Here is a 17684-nt window from a genome sequence, read left to right as displayed (position 1 = left end):
CAGTGTTCTGCCTCTCACAGCAGTGCAGTCAGGCAAAGGAGGCAGCTCTGCTGCACAGGTGGTGTAGCTAACAAGAGCTGTGCAGATAATTCAGTGGGAAAACAGAAGAACCTGAGCCAGGCTAACAAGTACCTGTGCTTTATTTTGCCTCCTGTGCTTCTTTCTGGCAATCTCTCCTTTTGGTTTACACCTTCTAGAGCTTCTAGTGGAGGTCCACAGCCCAAGTTAGTGTTCTCTAAGGAAGCTGGAAGCGCTCTCTGGCTTTGCCTGCCTTTCTTGGGTGCCTTAGAAGTAGCCCCCAAGAAACCTGCTGCTCTCTAGGTGATGTGTGGAAAATTTAGTCATGTCTGTGGCGAGCCAGTGCTTCCACAGAGACCATGCCAGTTGAGTCAGTTGCAGCTCTCTCCCCACCAAGCCTGCTGAGGGGCACAATTAAGGGTTCTCTCTGCTGGCTCTCCCCCAGGACAGAAGCCAGCCTGGCGTCACGCCGGGAGCAGAAGCGGGAGCAGTACCGCCAGGTGAAGGCTCACGTGCAGAAGGAGGATGGCAGGGTGCAGGCATTTGGCTGGAGTCTACCTCAGAAGTACAAACAGGTATGGGGTGCTCGGATGTTGTGCTGACAGCTTCATGGCCCAGGTGGCCAAGAGGGCCAGTGGCATCCTGGCCTGCATTAGGAATAGTGTGGCCAGCAGGAGCAGGGAGGTCATAGTGCCCCTGTACTCTGCTTTGGTTAGGCCGCACCTTGAATACTGTGTCCAGTTCTGGGCCCCTCAGTTTAAGAAGGACATCGAAACACTTGAACGTGTCCAGAGAAGGGCAACAAGGCTGGTGAGAGGCCTTGAACACAAGCCCTATGAGGAGAGGCTGAGGGAGCTGGGATTGTTTAGCCTGGAGAAGAGGAGGCTCAGGGGTGACCTCATTGCCCTCTACAACTACCTGAAGGGTGGTTGTAGCCAGGAAGGGGTTGGCCTCTTCTCCCAGGCAACCAGCACCAGAACAAGGGGACACAGTCTCAAGCTGCACCAGGGGAGGTTTAGACTCGAGGTGAGGAGGAAGTTCTTCACCGAGCGAGTCATTCGGCATTGGAACGGGTTGCCCAGGGAGGTGGTTGAGTCATCGACCCTGGAGGCGTTCAAGGGGAGATTGGACGTGGCACTTGGTGCCATGGTCTAGTCATGGGGTCTGTGTTGATAGGTTGGACTCGATGATCCTCGAGGTCCTTTCCAACCTAAGCGATACTGTGATACTGTGATGTTCTGGGGGGTTTGAGCACAGCTTGTCTGAGTGATTCCAGTGCTGTTCTTAACTGGAGCTGTGGCAGTTAAGAGTCGTTCTGAGGAAAGCTCTCAGTGGTGGCTGGCACAGTGTGATCCACTCACCCCACAGCTGCAGACCTCTGTGACCAGGGAAAGCCTTGCTCTTTGATTTTGTTTTTTATCTAGGTGGCAAATGGTGGCCAGGGTGAGAATAAGATGAAGAATTTGCCTGTACCTGTTTACCTGAGACCTTTAGATGAGAAGGATACTTCTATGAAGGTAGGATATCTACAGTGCTGGACAGCCTCTAGCTTCAGTAGTTTCATTTCAGATTTTTTTCTAATTGGTTTTTCTTTTCCACATGAAATTGAGTTTTTAAATGAAGCTTCACTGAAGTCCTGGAGGCACAGGGGGATCAGAACTTAAGCTTCAGTAGAGTGCATGACTCCGGTGCTCAGGAATTCCTGACAAGGCACCACAGATAGATGTCTCAGCAGGCGTAACAGTCAGGCTGTCCTTTCTCTGAGCTGAACATTTAAGTTAATCTCTTTCTCTTTCTCTCAAGCTGTGGTGTGCTGTAGGGGTGAATCTCTCAGGAGGGAAGACACGAGATGGTGGCTCTGTGGTTGGTGCCAGTGTGTTCTACAACGACGTGACTGGAGCTGACGCGGAGGGGAGCAAGCAGCAAACAGGATCGCAGAGCAGCTTAGACAGACTAGACCAGGAGCTCAAGGTGAGGGCCCTCTGGGGCATGCTTTCTGCAGCTGAGCATCTGCCACGTGTCTGTAGATTAATCAAATGCTTTGTGACCAGGCTGGTTGCTAGCAAAGGCTTTTCCTGGGTAGTCACCAACCCCAGATCTTTGGGTTGTTGAATCCACCTACTAAACTGCTCTGCTCTGGAGAGCATCTGCCACAGAGCTGTTCATGTTCTGCCATTCCAGAGAAGAGGTTTAGGTGTCTGTGCCATTGGTTAAATGTGGCTTGGTCTTTGTGTTTCCATGAAGCAGCACTGAATGGAATTTGTGTTAAGGGCATAAACCCAAGGGCCTGCTTTAACAGTGCTTTGGGATATCCCATTCCTCTCAGGTGATACTGGGCATGGTGGCTGGCACTAAGCAGTGTTCTTCTGCAGCTTCATATTTGTCTGACTAACTGGGCAATGTCACTGTTTTCCACCACTTTCTACACCAGTGTTTAATGAGTGGGTTCCAGGACACAAATGCCTAGAGAACAGTCACTGTAGTGTTACAGTGGCACTGAAGGTACTTAACTTGTTTCTGATTCTGTAGTCAGTGGTGTAAAAACATCCAGGTTCAAAGGTGATGGCTCCATGCTCGTCCACCTTCCTGTTGTTACTCATTTCTCTTCTGCCTTTATTCTCCCTCAGGACCAGCAGAAGGAGCTGAAAAATCAGGAGGAGTTATCTAGCCTGGTTTGGATCTGTACTAGCACACATTCTGCCACAAAAGTGATCATCATTGATGCCAACCAGCCAGGGAACATCTTGGACAGTTTCATTGTCTGCAACTCTCACGTGCTTTGCATTGCCAGTGTCCCAGGTAGGCACCTGGCATGCTTTAGCTCCTGCTTTTTCAGCTACATCCTGTGCAGGTTTTCTTCTGCAGTGGAGAGCCCAGGCTTTGTTGATCAGTGTGCCCAGATGTTGTTGCAGCACAGTCATGAAGTGCTTGGTTCTAGGGCCTACATTAGGCCTACATTAACTCAGGTCAAGAGATGTCGGCAGCCACCACTGAGGATATGAATGTGCAGCAGTGCCAATGTTTAGTGGAACTGAAAATCACAGAAGGAAAATATGTTGGGTTTTTAGACCTCTTCAGCCTCTTGAAGATAAGCAGCAGGTCTTGGAGCTTCCTGTAGAGGGAATCCTTGTGTTGAGGATAGTGAGCTGAGGGACACCAGCAGAGGCCAGGATGGCTCTGAAGAGGAGCCAAGTGTGCTGTTGGGATTCTTCTTTCTTGGCTTACAGGAGTCTGTAGCACCAGTTCCAGTGAAGCAGTTTTGGGTACACTCAGAAATGTCTTTCCAGGGAAGCTGGAGCCTTTGCTCCATGGAATCTCTGTGTAACTTTTAAAATCAAACAAGCATAGAAGAGAGTCAAATACAAGCCACACTCTCAGAAACCAAGGGTAATACTCTGAGTCTGAAAAGTATTTGGGAGCATTGTACAAGTGAACAACAGCTTCTCTTCAAGAACAAAGGCTCTGTGGCAGTTCAGTTCTTCACAAAGGTGTAGGTGGGTGTCCCTGCACACAGGCAGTGGAGAGAACTGCTGTTAGTGGAGAATTCATCTGAAATGGAAATGGAGTGGTTGGAGGTGGTAGCAGTATGGTTTGTGACAGCCAGAGGTGCAGGGTGTGGGGGTGCTGCTGTTGCTTTTTGTGATAGCATCTTTAGTGTCTGCTGACCATGTCTAGGCAGGCTTGTAGCTGAGATCTGTGTTCCACCTGGGGGAATGCAGAGTTCGCTCAGCTCGTTGTGGGATGGGAGAGGGATTCACCTTTACCCCCACAACAAACCCCAGCTGGATCTCTTCCAGGGGCAAGGGAAACAGACTATCCTGCAGGAGAAGAGGGGTCTCAAGAAGCAGACCCCAGTCAAGTGGACAAGTCCTCTCTGTGTGGGAGCATGACCAGCAACAGCTCTGCAGACACAGACAGCTTGCTGGGAGGGATCACAGTGGTTGGCTGCACTGCAGAGGGTGTCACAGGAGCACCTGCAGCTCACGAGGCCGACGGGGGCTCACCAGTGGCAGACAAACAGCCAGGTAGGACATTCTGCCAGGGGCAGGCAGAGCCCATCAGGTGTGACTGAGAGGTGAGTGGTGAGAGTGCTTCATGGACAGCCTGGCTGGGAGGGTGCTCTGTGAGGCATGCCTGGAAGGCTGAAGTGCTTGCACTGGGTGCCTGTAGGTGAGAGTGTTGTGGAGGGGTTCTGTGGGCAGCTACTGCTCTCAGCTGCTTTGGGAGAGCTCTGTCTTCTGCACAGACAGAAGAGAGCTTTGAAGTGGTTCAGTATTTGATATGGAGCTGTTGCTACTATGACTAGAGGGGATGTGGATACAGGCTTTAAATCTTGTGAAGGCTTACCAGAGGTTGAAGTGAAGCTGTTTGCTTCCTAGGCCTTCTCAGCACTTCCTGCCACAGTCACTTCACAGCTGTGTGGGAATGTGGCTGCTGCTGGAGCTGTGGATTGTGTATTTGTTCCCTGCTGATTACTTGAAGGGCAATCTATGCCCTCAAATCACTGGCTTGATACTCTGAACAACTGAGAGTTCTTTTGCAGCTGTTAAAAGCTTATTTCAATTCTTGTCCCATAGATATTGCAACTGAAAATAATGCAGTAGAGGAGAACATTCCAACAGCAGAGGAGGCAACAGAAGCAACAGAGGTCAGTGCAGGAACAGGAGAAGATGCAGCTGATATTGCACAAACTGGAGTCTACACAGAGCATGTCTTCACAGACCCTCTGGGAGTACAGCACACAGCTGAGGCCTCTCCAGTCTACCAGCCTAGGTAGAGAGTCTCCATCCTCACACCTCTGACAGTGAAAGCAGAATGTTTGTAGGAGCATAGCAGGGGGTGAGATTACTCCTCTCTTATCCTATGAAGAATATTGGGGTTTATATAGCCTTTCTGTAAGGCACTACGCTTTGGTGACCTGTGTGCAGCCTTTTCTCTGAGCTCTCTCCATGGAGTAGAGACACCTCCAGAATGGAGCAGTGAGTGTCTGCCTGCCTGGCACCAAGTCCTCTCTCAGACATGAAACCAGGTGGCTGTGTAAGTTCCCTGTTTGGATGGCAAAGCAACAAGGGTTGCACTGATGCCTTCCAGGCAGCTGGGAGCTCAGGTGAAGTTTCTTTTCTCAGAGTAGTCACTCTGCAGTTGGAGAGAAAGTAGCTTGGAAGTCATCAGTGTTTCAGACCCTCAGGACACTTTGCTCTCCACACCAAGCACAAAAGGGTCACACAGCTTTTTTTAGAAGTACTTCTCTTAACGTGTGCCTGATGATGTGACCCTCCCCTGCCAGTCCATTGACTGGAGCCCAGGTGTTTCTGTACAAGTCAGTGTCCACTTGAAGAAATTCTTTGTTATAGATGTTTTCATCTCTCTCATTTCCTGCACAGTCCCTGGGTTTTAGATACCTTTTGTACTTCAACATGCAGTGTAGAAACTGCCAGCAGTGAAGCAACCCCCTGGGTTCTAATTAGAGCAGCCTGGGCACTTTGTTCTCTGTGTTTTAACTGCTTTGCTGTTTTGCTTGCTTTCAGTACTGAGTCAGAGCTGTACAAAGATGTTGCAGTGTTGCCAAACGAGCAGGATCTGGTGAGAGAAGAAGCACAGAAGATGAGCAGCCTTCTGCCCACCATGTGGCTTGGGGCACAGAACGGATGGTAAGGAAATGCTCACCGTGGTCAGGTCCTTTGGAAAGCAGATGTTAAACTTGCTTCTTGTGTCTGCAGGCCTGAAAACTGGAGTCAAGATTAAGTGCAAGAAGAGCTCAGGAGAGCCTAAACTTGCACACTTTGCTACACTTAAGCATTGCAGAACTCACTGCACATGATGTAGGTGATCAGGAAGCTCTTCTTGGCAGGCAGCACCTAATGCAGAAAGGTTTTGGTTGGTTTGGGTTCTTTTGTAGTCCCAGGAATTGTTCTGGTCTGATAATTCCATAACTCTCACTATTATGATACAAAATCCATTGTCCTTTTTCCTGTAGATGTATCTGCAAAGGAGTTGGTTTGGGCCTCTGAAAAACCACTCTGCTGCTCAGGGAGTTCTTCCTTGCAGTCCATACACAGTTTGCAGTGAAAGATGCAAACTACCTTCTCCCTTTGGGGGATTTCAGTTACAGGGGATTTGCTTGGGTGTTTTTCCTGTCTGCTAGACCTTTCCTAGTGCTTTTAATCCCTCCTGATTTGTCTTTGCAGCCTGTATGTTCATTCGTCAGTGGCCCAGTGGAGGAAATGTGTTCATGCCATTAAACTTAAAGATTCTATTCTCAGTATTGTGTAAGTCTTGAAAGAATGTCATGTAAATCATAATGAACTTTTCTTAAAGTACTTGCAAAGTAGTTTGGTCTTTCCTCCTCAGCTGCTGGGGATGGCAGTTGCCATAAATGCATGCATGTTCTCTGAGGGGCAGTGGAGAACCTTTGGGGAGTAAGGAAGATGAATCCTCTAACTGTTGGAAATCAGCTCAGATGCTGAGCTGTGCTCAAAGCAGTCCCAGGTTGTTAGCCTTAGTGTTTTCTGCAGGCTTGTGGCTAGATACAGTCGAAGCTTTCTGAGCTGGGTTTTGATGCCTCGGTGCTGTCCCTTCTCCTGAGCTGTAGCGCAGGACCCCCAGCAGCAGGGCCAGTACTGTGTGCTGAAACAGAGAATGTTGATAGCTTGCTTTGCCCTGTGAGAGGTGCAGCCTAACAGTGTGTGTTCTTGTGCCTCCTTCTCTCCCCAGACATGTCAAAGGAATAGTTTTAGTTGCACTAGCTGATGGAACTCTAGCAATATTCCACCGTGGAGTCGGTAAGCATTCTGTCAGCTCTGGGAGCCAGGGGAGCTGCAGCAGCACTGGGGAGCACATGGCTAGTTGGGAAGGGTGTTTGGAAAGGATTCCCCAGGGGCCTTTTACAGGTTGTCCTGAGAAATCTTTCTAGTATTTCACCTGCAGCTCCAGGTGCCATTTATGCACTGCCTGGTGCATCCCTGGAACTTTGTGTCCTGAGAAGGAGAAAGGGATATATCTGAGCTAAACAGTCAAAAGCCAGTGATAAAGTCTGCTTTGATCATCATCTCTTACTATTTCATCATGCTTAGTAGACATGCCTTCTGTTACTGCTGTTAGTCCATGGTCAAGCCTTTCAAGGAGAATTTGTAAGCATTCCCTTTAGAATTCCTGCCCAAACCACTCGTTGCCAAGCTTGATTCTTCAGTCTCCAGGATAAAGCCTTGGAGGGGATGGTTTTGCAGTGAGCTCCTGGAAGTTCACTGCTGGCTTGTTTCCACAGACTCCCTATTCATTTGTTCTTGTGGAATTTAACCCCCTCTGCTCAGCAGTTAGAAGCATTAAAGAGGTAGCATGGCACTAATGCAGATACTGGGAAGATGCGTCTGGGGTGAAGTCATTATGGCTTTGGTGAGGTTTTGGGTGCTCTGAAACCTGGATTCTAGTGGCTTAAGAATCTCAGGTGAATGTCAGTGATGATCTGTGGCCTAGCTCAGTCTACAGAAAAATTTTACTTGATCTTGAGGCTGCTTTGGGCAGGTTTCAGGTGCCCAGGTAAGGTCTCACACTATTTTAAAGCAGCCTTGCTGCTGGCCAGCATCTGCCCAGTCAAGCAGCCAGCGCCTGCTGCTCTGGGGGTAGCTGCTGTTTGTAAGGTAGCCTGGTGCCTCCCCAAGCAGAGCTTTGAGCACTGAGTAACTTCTGTCTTCAAAGTCTTTTGCTGTATTTTGAACATGAGTCACTGCAGCCTGACTCTGTTAGCAGGAGAGCAGCACTGAGGCTGTTGGCAGTTCAGAGCCAGTGGCTGCTTCCTTGGGAAAGGAGCCCAGCCGTGCATTTGTACTGAGTTACCCAGGTTACCACAGTGCAGTTACACTGCTGAGGTATTCACCTGCCTTTTGGGATGGTTTCTAACCCCAGAGGAACTCACATCCTGCTTTGTGTCTCTTTCTTCTGCTTTCCAAGATGGTCAGTGGGATCTGACCAACTACCACCTGCTGGACCTGGGCCGGCCACATCACTCCATACGCTGCATGACCGTGGTGCACGACAAGGTCTGGTGTGGCTACAGGAACAAAATCTATGTTGTTCAACCAAAGGCCATGAAGATAGAGGCAAGTTACAATGCTTTAGTTCCCATCTAGCTGGCCAAGAACTGGAAAGCCTCCTTCTGCAGAGCCTGTAGGGCTGGCTCCCAGCTTATTCTCTCTGGGAACACCTCATTATGTTCTCCTCCCACCTGTAACCTCCTCTCTGATCTGTCTCTGCATGCTTCAGAGGCTTGTAAGTGTTAATCTTGAAGGTGCCCTCCTGCAGTTACAGAAGAGTTTGTTTATAGAAGGTGTGAGCTGGTGTTTCTGAAGCATTGTCTACGTGACATGGCAAGCACAGAGGGTGGCCAGGGCTTCTGAAAGCCATTAGCAGCATTAATGCTTCAGCTTCTGCTAATTGGCCTGAGACGTGGGCAGACCTGGTGAGGGTGACAGCTCAGCCCTGCTGAAAATACCAAGCAGGCAGCTAATCACCTGGGCTTGTGCAGGAGACTCTCTATATGAGCTCTGAAAGGAAGGATCTCATCCACCAGTGCAGCTTTGCTGGTAGCTACTGTGGGCTTGCAGGCAGGAGCGAGGTGGCACAGCCAGGAGGAAAACCTCTTTGTACAAACCCCTGGTGCTGGGACAGGAGGAGCTGGGAGCAGAGAGCGTAAATGGAGGTGGAAGGCAGAGCAGGCTGGGGTGTGGTATGCAGATGGAGACTGGGCATGACAATGTGGCTGAGATCCCAGCCCAGAGAGGCAGTAAGCATTGGGACTGGTACTTCACCAGCTCCCTGTGGCAGCTGTAGCCAAGCACAGCCCTGGCTGCTGCTGGGCTGCAAGGCACAGGGCTGGGAACAATTGCCAATCCTGTCAGTGCAAGAGGAACAGAGAAGCCTTTCTTACTCTTCCTTTTGTCTTATCTAATTTCAAATCCCTTCTTCCACAGAAGTCCTTTGATGCACACCCAAGGAGAGAGAGCCAAGTGAGGCAGCTGGCCTGGGTGGGGGATGGGGTGTGGGTGTCCATTCGCCTGGACTCCACCCTGCGCCTCTATCACGCACACACCTACCAGCACCTGCAGGACGTGGACATTGAGCCTTATGTCAGCAAAATGCTAGGTAAGAGGGTGAGAAAAGCTGCTGTGTCCTTGCACCTCTTGCTGTCCAGAGCTTGCTTCTTCTGTTCTGGATCAGGAACTCTCCCTGCAGATAGGGACAGGGTGGGTGGAAGGCCATTCGCATCAGGTCTGTTAGCAGCAGCCTAAGGCCATCTAACACAGGATGAGCAGGGCAGCCCTTCTTGTAGTCTGATCCTGCCTGATGCCTAAGGTGTCCCTGAAAGCTTAGAACTGAGGAAAAGGATGGTTGGGCTGGGCTGGCAGCAAGAGACACTAAAATCTCTCTTTTTTTGCTGCACTGATGCCTTTCTTTAAAGCTGAGTGAAAAGAATCCTTTGCTTGCCTGGAAAAATGCCTCCTAACAAATGCAGATGCAGAATGGGAAATGCTGGTTGGGTTTGAGGTTAAACAAGCATTCTGATGATGCATTAATGTTTATGTGAGAGCAGTCTGACCACCTACAGAACACAGAGGTCACTGGGCCATGGGAAATCCTTCCTAGGCAGCTGTTGTGCTGTTGCTTGGCTGGCAGCCGCCTTCACTCCCCCCAACAGTGCTGATGGATGGGAAGTTGATGTAAATGGATGAGAAGCCATTGCCTTACCCCTGTAAATCACCTTCTAGTTTGAAAAGCTGCCCTGGTGCTGCAAGCCTCAGAATGGAGCCATTATAGCTTCTGTGCTTTCTCACAGCCAATTTTAGTCTCCTGTTTAGGTCCACAACTTGTACCTAAGAGCCTTTTGGGTTACCTTTACAACTTCAGTGTGCTCCTCTACCTTGTTTCTGTTTGAAGTGGGAGGGAGTTTTGTCTGCATGGTTGGGGAGCTGGAGTTAAGATTCTCTGTAATGGAACTGAAAACGATCCTTGCTCATAATTTTTGATGAAAAGCATCTCTTGTTTTTAGGTACTGGTAAACTGGGATTCTCTTTTGTGAGAATCACAGCTCTTATGGTGTCTTGTAATCGTTTATGGGTAGGAACAGGAAATGGTGTCATCATCTCCATTCCATTAACAGAAAGTAAGTAAAATATCAATTAATAGCTCTGTGCTCTATGCTGTCAACACACATAGGCTGCCCCCCCGCTGGGCAGGTGCTTGCTGATGGGTAGAAAGCTTCACCCCTAGGTCTGAGTCGTTCAGGGTTGTGACAGATTGGCCTTGGGTGGTGTTTAGCACCTGATCTGTGAACATGGCTACAGCCAGACCCCACAGCTTCAGAATCTTCTGCATTCCAGTTTGAGCAGGGTCGCTGTGACTGGAGTGGAGAGGACTCTCTGAAGCCTGAGAGGTGTCCAGAGCTCTGGCAGCATTCACAGAAGTGTTGCTGCAGGAGATTACTTCAGTTTCCCAATTAATGTTCTTTTTATGATTGCCACATGATCACCAAAATGTGTTTGTGTTTGATTTGAGCAGGTTGGTATTGCTGCTAACACCATTTGACTGGCTTGAGTTCTTGAGAATTCATCACCAGGCTGGCAGAAAGGACTGGGACAGCTTTAAAGGGCATGTTCACAGTTACAGGAGCTGTAAACACTCTGCAGACAGGGCTCTGCCTGCTAGGGGCAGCTCCAGTGATCCAGCTCTGCTTAGTGACAGACCCCAGGCTCTTAGGCTGAGCTGCTTGGGGGTGGCAGAGAAAGCATTCAGACGTGGGCACTTGCACCCAGGGAGAAGGGAAGAGCCCAGTTAAGGGCAAAATAAATCTTACCTGTGTGGAAATTGACTGCACTGGGACCAACAGAAAAACCCCAACACTTGTGCCTGAGACTCCTGCCCTTGGCTTTGAGCGTTAGTCTGAGTGTGAAGTGCAGCACTTGGGCAGTCCCCATTGCAGTGCTGTGTGGAAAGCACAGTGCCAGAGGTGAAGGCTTAGGATGACTGCAGAGTGAAGCCCTCCTGTTGTCCCTGCTTTGTTGGGCAGCTCACAGTGCACTGTTCCCATGCTGTTCCATTGCATTCTCCATCCATCCAGTGAGTGTCTTTTTTTGCATTGCATGAGTGTCCTAAGGAAGGACAGACTTCCTGTCATGAATTTGAGGTGGTGTAAATCATGCTTTCAAAAATTAGAGCTCTTAATTTGCATAATGCTTAACTTAATGTTTCCAGAGGAGTTTGGTTTCAAAGAGTAGTGAACAGGCAAAAATCCCTCTGAAAGCTGCTTGCTTCCATTTCAGTTTTACTAGCTGCTGATGAGCCAGAAGAGCTCTGTGGGTAGCCTGGCAGTGGGTTTGAGAACCCTTGTTGCAGAAATTCATAGTTCTCAAACCCAGTGCCATCCTTGCATTAGCAGCTGCCCATCTCAGTGCCCTGGGTCTCAGCAGCAGGGCAGCCTCAGGTCTGCAGGTGATGGCTCGAGGGGTACCTGAGGCAGGAGCTGCTCTGGGGAGCTTCCTGCCAAGCAGAGAGAGAAAGGGGAAATGTTGCTAATCAATAATCCACCTGGTAGCCACAGAGCACAGGGACGTGGCAGTGCTTCCCATGTCCATTTGGTGCTGAAACTTTGGTAACAAGATGCTGGTTTGGGACCTGTGATCTCCTGTGATGTTTGCAGTTCTTATGAGCCACACTGTTGAGCTCTCAATCCAGCCTAGGCGAGTGGTGGGTTCTCATTGATCCTTCTCCTCTGCTGTCACACCTATCCATTTCCCCTTTCCTCCTTTCTCACTTTAGCTGTAATCCTCCACCAGGGACGTTTACTGGGGCTGAGGGGTAAGTGCAGATCCTGAACCAAAATCTATTTCCAGGCTTCTAATAGCCACTCTGAGGCTGTTTCCCACTCCTTATAGATTTACCCTCTGTATGTTCCTAAATGTTTTTCCACTTGCAGTTACTGCATTGCAGCAGTTTTATGTTTGCTAAATGGCCACCAATCTGCTCAGCAGTTAGTATTTCATCCTGTGTTGCAGCTGAATTTTCATCCAGACTTTGTTTTTCTTGCAGCCAGTGTGATCCCATCCCTTATAACTGTGTCATTAATCCACACCATTTGCTGTCTCGTCACCAATCACCATTTCTGTCACTCCTTGGTAGTCTCTGGAATGGAGATGGCTTGTCTGTCTAGCATGAGTACTCCTCTGCTTTAGTGGGTTTTGAAACCTCTCTCTAAAGCCCAGCTGCAGAGTTACAGGAGGGTAGCTCCTTTGTGCCCACGGGTGGCTGGCAAGGGCATACCCTGTGATGAGTTGGAATGAAGGTGTCCTTAATTCTGGGTCAAAGTACAATGATCTGCCGATGCTGAAGGGCATCAGAGGTGCTCCTCTGCAGCGAAAGATGCAGTCCTGGCACAACTTGTGTTCTGCCAGAGCAGGGTGATGAGGAGCTGGTGTTGATGCTAGACTGGTAAGAGCCCTGCTCCATTTTCCGACGTACTTCAAATAACGACGCATGCGACCTTCTTCCTTTCCAGCTCTGTCTTGAACTGGCATTGCTGCCCTCCTGTCTCATTGTTCTCTAAGTTGGCTTTAGCTTGTAGATGGTACCATAAGGCTCCCTAACAGCTGGCCAGGCCTGTGGCTGTGTGTGCAGGCAGCGTCATCCTGTCCCTCTCCCACAGCCAACAAGGTGGCGGCCGGCGGGCGGCCCGGCAGCGTCATCCGCGTCTACGGCGACGAGAACAGTGACAAGGTCACCCCTGGCACCTTCATCCCCTACTGCTCCATGGCACATGCCCAGCTCTGCTTCCATGGGCACCGTGACGCCGTCAAGTTCTTCGTGGCAGTGCCTGGTGAGCCTCCCCTGCCGCTCCCCACAGGAGGCTTCTCTTGCGCCTTCCTCCGCTCAGCCTGATGCAGCTTTTGGGCAGCCAGAGCAAGCACCAAGTGGTACAGGCAGGAGGGATCAGTGCCACTGCCAGGGCCGCTCTGAGGGCACTGCTGGTCAGTGTGAGGGAAAGGGATGTCGCAAAGTGCTTTGCTTCCCCATGGGAAAGCCTCCTGGAGTCAGTGAGTACTTGTTCAGAAGGGCCAGTCTGGGAGTCAGATATCCTGCGGGAAGGGTGAGGCACAAAGGGAGAAGCCCCCACAGCGAAGACCCTGTTGGGAAAGCTGAGTTTCCTGGAATCATAGAATCAATAAGGTTGGGAAAAAACCTCAAAAGATCATCAAGTCCAGCTGCTGTGCTGGCTGGAGCCACCCTCCAAGGGCTCCTATGCAGCTCAGATGCAGGAAGTGAAAGGCAGGGCTGTGCTTGAGGGCTGATGTGCACTGAATCACCCTGAAGGCTGTTCCAGTGTTATTCTCAGTCTGCATGTCTGTACTGGGGAATCCACCAAGGGGCACTGAATTCTCCTGATTTCACTGAACTGCCCTGACCAGATGTTTTGAGAGCAGATCCAAGCCAAGCCAGCTCTGCCCCTTGCTGAAGAGATGCTGGAATCCACAGCTAGCTGTATCCCTGGGCATTGTCTGTCATCCAGTGGCCAGAAGCAGGGGACACCATTGTGAGATGTGGCATAAATCTGTATTCTGTTTCTAATCCAGGTCAAGTTGTTTGCCCACAAAGTAGTGGTGGAACAGAGCTGACAGCTGATAAACCAGCCCAAGAGTCCTTCAACCAGAGTCCCTTAAAATCAATGTTGGTGATCAGTGGTGGAGAAGGGTACATCGACTTCAGAATGGGTAAGAAATGGCGTTTGAAATCAGATGTAACCTTCTCAGGCTGCCAGGTCACCAACCAAGCTTTAGAGAGCTCTGCTTCCCAGCCTGGCTGTGTCACTGCCTGGCTCTGCTGGGTGTTCCTTCTGGGGTTTATTGTCTGCCTGATTGTTTTGCAGGTGATGAAGGTGGAGAATCTGAACTCCTTGGAGAAGCTCTACAAATTGAACCTTCTGTAGCCAAAGCTGAGAGAAGTCACTTGATAGTGTGGCAAGTCCTGTGTGGCAGTGAGTGAGCCTGTAGGATGCAGCTGGAGACCTTAGAAAAGACAAAAAAGCTTCTGCATGTTTTTAATTTGTGAACCCTGTTTCACTCCATGATGTTGGAGCCTTTCTTTGCTGTTTAACTCTCTATTGCAAACCTGTCATACCCTTAACTGCAGGAATTAGCTTTGTGCTGTTTTACTGCACCTGTGTTCCATGGACGGTGTCAGGAGGTCAGACCTGGCCCACGCCTTGGTGAGCAGCTGAGACCTGTGGTGTGCTGTGCCACAGCAGCCAGTGGAGTGCACTTGAGTCCAGCTTTGTTGCAGCTGCATTCCACTGGACAGTGCTTAGAGTAAAACAGCAAAGTTGTTCCCAGAGCAGTAGGAAATGGGCACGTTCTGAGATGGACTGTTAAGGCTCATCCAGATGCTGGGTGAGGGCCGAGGCGAGCTGTGAGCTGCAGCTTGCCCAATGTCTGCAGGCTAATTGGTTCCAGCAGCAGCAGCTGGGGGGCAGAGGGAGTTGTACAGGACTGGCAATGTTTAAACAAAACCAGAGATTTTTCACTGTGGACCTTTGCAGCCTGGGAGCTGCTGCCCTCAGCACTGAGCAATGTTGAGCAGTGGGTTTACATGTCCCTGACACAGAGCAACTTGGTTCCCAAGGGTTATTCTTGGACGGTTTAAATGGAAGCCAACTGTCAGATTCTTGATCGGGGATACCTTTTGTTCTGTTCTTGTCTGAACTCCCTTTGTCCTGAGCACCAGAATGATCTTCTCTGCCTAGCTGGTCAAACTCATGAGGCACTACACGTGTGAAGGTTGGAGACCTCGATTAGAGCATGAGAAAAGACTGAGAGTGTACAGGAGAAACACATTCTGCCCCAGTGAGGTTGTGAGGAGCTTGAGTGCCAGGGAATGAAGTACAAAATGTATTTTTTTGTAGCCCCATACCCCACTGAGTGTAAAAAGAAAAAACACAAACCATTTTTCAGCAGTGTGAGCAGGTAGCAGAGTCCCTTGGTGCAGCTGGGGAGGCTCTGCTCTCAGGCTGCCCATCTCTACTCACCAGCTATTTTTGTACCCACGAGTGTGAGCTGGAGGCTGTCTTCCTTTTGGGTTTACATCAGCATCACACAGCGCTAAGCACTTCTTGCTTTCTGTGCTTCAGGAGGTTTTAAACCCCAGATCTGCTCACTCATTTCTCTCTGGAAGACGGAAGCTTCGGGGTGCTGTCAGGAACAGCTGGCACTTGACCCCCAAAGGGTGAGACTGCTCTGCTCAGAGCAGAGAGGGGCAGGAGGAAGGGGAGCAGTTGGAGAGCAGTGAGGGGAGAGAGAGACTTTTAAACCTGCCTAACCATTTTTATGCAATAGGAGCAGTTCTGGTCTATCAGGCAAACAGCTGGTTCTATATTTTCTTAATTTTTTTTTTTAACTGAACACATTGAGCTGAGGTCTGTTGTGTAAATACCTCTTTAGGCAGCTTTCTCAGATGCATATCATAGCTGATAAACCAGAAGAGCTCCAGTCAGGTCTATTAGTTAGATTTCTATGTATAAAGACTTTTTAAGCGACGTATTTTGTACACAGCTGTTCCTCTGGTAAATATGTATCTAGGACATGACCTTCTGTAGTAAAAATCCTTATTAAAGATGTCTGACACCTTGGGAGTATTGTTCTCTTCAGATGCCAGGAGCGATGGGAGCATGGTCCTCAGCATTTGCTTTCCAAATCCATCTGTAATGGCACTCCCCAAGCGTTTTGGCTTAGCTGCGAGGTCTGGGAGCTTTGGAAGGAGCTGGGTGAGCACTGCTGGAGAGCCCTGCCCAGGGCTGAGCCAGGCCTGAGGCACGGCTGGGCTAGCAACCCCCTTGGCCCTCTCAGAACGGTGCTGTCTAACCTGCTGCTGCTGTGCAGAACCTTCACTGTGAGTGGGGCAGTTTCATTGCTTCTCCTGCCATTTTCTGTTGGTTTTGTTTTGGAAAGGCAGTCTGCAAAGCTCTTCCCCCTGGCTGGCTGTCCCCTCTCATGCTCTCAAGAGAGAAGCGCACAATCCCCGTCCCGTCCTCGCCCTGCCTGGGCTCTGCTCTCCCGGCAGCCCCAGCTGGCACCTGTGTACCTGTTCTTTGCCAAATGGATCTGGCCCACCGTGCCATCTTAGTGCCCTCAGGGGGCCAGCTCCTGCAGAGGCTTCAGAGAGTGTTTCAGTCCCAGAGTGGAAGGGTTTGCAGACGCCAGCAGTCAGCTGCGCACCACGGGTGCGGATCAGAGGCACTTTCCCCCTCAGTGAGAAGTTTCCCCTGTCCTAGGGTGCAGCACAGTAAATGTGTCATCTCAGTTCTCTGGGACTCACCAGCTCTGCTTAGGCTGCCTTTGGGTGCTGAATGAGGCTCCTGCCCCCAGCACTGAGATGCCAGCACTCCTGCAGCCCCCTCTGAAGAATGCTTGCACATCCACTTGTGTGATTAAAGCATCTGCACAGGAGCTGCTCTCTTGATATCCACAGCTTGTCCATGGTTGAGGAACGTTCTGAGCACAAACTGCAGCACCTCTTGTGCCTGGGTAAGGACCTTTGCGTGGTCCAGGCGACACTTGTGAGCTGCTGCATCTCTCTCTCTTGTCCAGGTCCTGCTGTGCTGGCAGGGCACAGACACTTCCCTCACAGCTGCCTTGGCCATGGGCAGCTGTGAGCCTGAGCTGCTCTGAGGGAAGTGTGCCTGGGGGTGCTGCCTGGCTCAGTATTTTTCCAGCTGAATATTACACAAATTACCAAAGGAGTCAGCCTGGCTGAGCACTCCTGTGAGAGGGTCTGGGGAGGCCCTGCCCTGCCAGATGCCACAGGGTGAGCTCCAGATGGTTCTGGGGGCAGAGGGAAGGTTCCTTGAGCAGGGTTCAGCCGCAGCCCGTCCTGCACCTCAGAGCACTTCTCTGTACACTAAATGTCTCTCCTGCCCTCTAACAAGGTTAAGTTTCCTTTCTTGATTTCGTTGCTGCACATTTCTCAACCTTTTAAGCATATTTTAAACATTTTATGTCTGTATCTGGACAGGTTTGTCTGTTGGACACTTTACGCTGCGTTTTACTTGCCTCTGTAATCCGAGAAGGATTCCCACGGCCTTGGACTTGCTGTTACAACTTGAGGCTTCTTTTCTGTGAGCAGAAAGCTCAGATAGCAGTGTAGTTATCTCAGTATTTATTTCTATTATTGAATCCATGGGGTTCAGAATGTAACTTTGTACATGAAATCTATATAAATATGTATATGAAACACGCCCTGCCTGCTGTCGTCTGTCTGCTCTCGCCTCTGCTCCAAAGGGTCTGGGGGTGCTCACAGTGTGCCTGCTGCCTCAGCCTGGGCCTGAACAAAAGCCCTGAAGCCAAACTTCTACCTACCTGATGCCCACGTGCCCTCCTCCCTCCCCCCCATGGCCACAAACCCCACCAAGAGTCCAGAGGACATCTCACAACTGCTGCTTAGCTCAGCAGAGGCTGCCCCTCCAGTTTAGTGTCAGGCTTAGCACCTTCCCAAAGAGCCCTGGAACTACTCCCTGCTACCCAGCAAAGGTAGAGGGGCACTTAAGAGTGCAGAGGGTGAGCACTTGGGGATGAGTTCTTTGCCCCTGCAGAAGCAGAACCCTTGGCTGGAGCCGGCTCTTTGTTCTTTCCTGA

At 50.2% G+C, this 17684-nt stretch overlaps 1 protein-coding gene across 5 annotated transcripts in view; it reads left to right on the top strand.

Moving 5' to 3' along the window:
• The window catches only part of SPAG9 (sperm associated antigen 9), a 50450-nt gene extending 33164 nt beyond the window's left edge, over nucleotides 1-17286 (top strand). For 3 of the 5 annotated variants that reach the window (XM_068150987.1, XM_068150991.1, XM_068150989.1), the window contains 16 exons: nucleotides 464-593; nucleotides 1443-1535; nucleotides 1822-1989; nucleotides 2646-2817; nucleotides 3816-4043; nucleotides 4596-4791; nucleotides 5547-5669; nucleotides 6207-6287; nucleotides 6733-6800; nucleotides 7966-8114; nucleotides 8985-9156; nucleotides 10061-10174; nucleotides 11827-11865; nucleotides 12710-12880; nucleotides 13635-13772; nucleotides 13928-17286. In XM_068150987.1, the coding sequence (XP_068007088.1) occupies nucleotides 464-593; nucleotides 1443-1535; nucleotides 1822-1989; nucleotides 2646-2817; nucleotides 3816-4043; nucleotides 4596-4791; nucleotides 5547-5669; nucleotides 6207-6287; nucleotides 6733-6800; nucleotides 7966-8114; nucleotides 8985-9156; nucleotides 10061-10174; nucleotides 11827-11865; nucleotides 12710-12880; nucleotides 13635-13772; nucleotides 13928-14043 (2158 nt within the window). In that variant the 3' untranslated portion in view covers nucleotides 14044-17286. The remainder of the gene's footprint in view (nucleotides 1-463; nucleotides 594-1442; nucleotides 1536-1821; nucleotides 1990-2645; nucleotides 2818-3815; nucleotides 4044-4595; nucleotides 4792-5546; nucleotides 5670-6206; nucleotides 6288-6732; nucleotides 6801-7965; nucleotides 8115-8984; nucleotides 9157-10060; nucleotides 10175-11826; nucleotides 11866-12709; nucleotides 12881-13634; nucleotides 13773-13927) is intronic. The other 2 variants (XM_068150988.1, XM_068150990.1) reach the window with 1 other exon arrangement.
• The last annotated feature ends 398 nt before the right edge of the window (nucleotides 17287-17684 follow it).

The sequence above is a fragment of the Melanerpes formicivorus genome, unplaced genomic scaffold, assembly GCF_026170545.1.
Source record: "Melanerpes formicivorus ecotype bairdi unplaced genomic scaffold, bMelFor1.0.p_v2 SCAF_21, whole genome shotgun sequence".
In the NCBI taxonomy this organism is placed as follows: Eukaryota; Metazoa; Chordata; class Aves; order Piciformes; family Picidae; genus Melanerpes; species Melanerpes formicivorus.
This window is presented reverse-complemented; position numbering and strand designations above follow the sequence as displayed.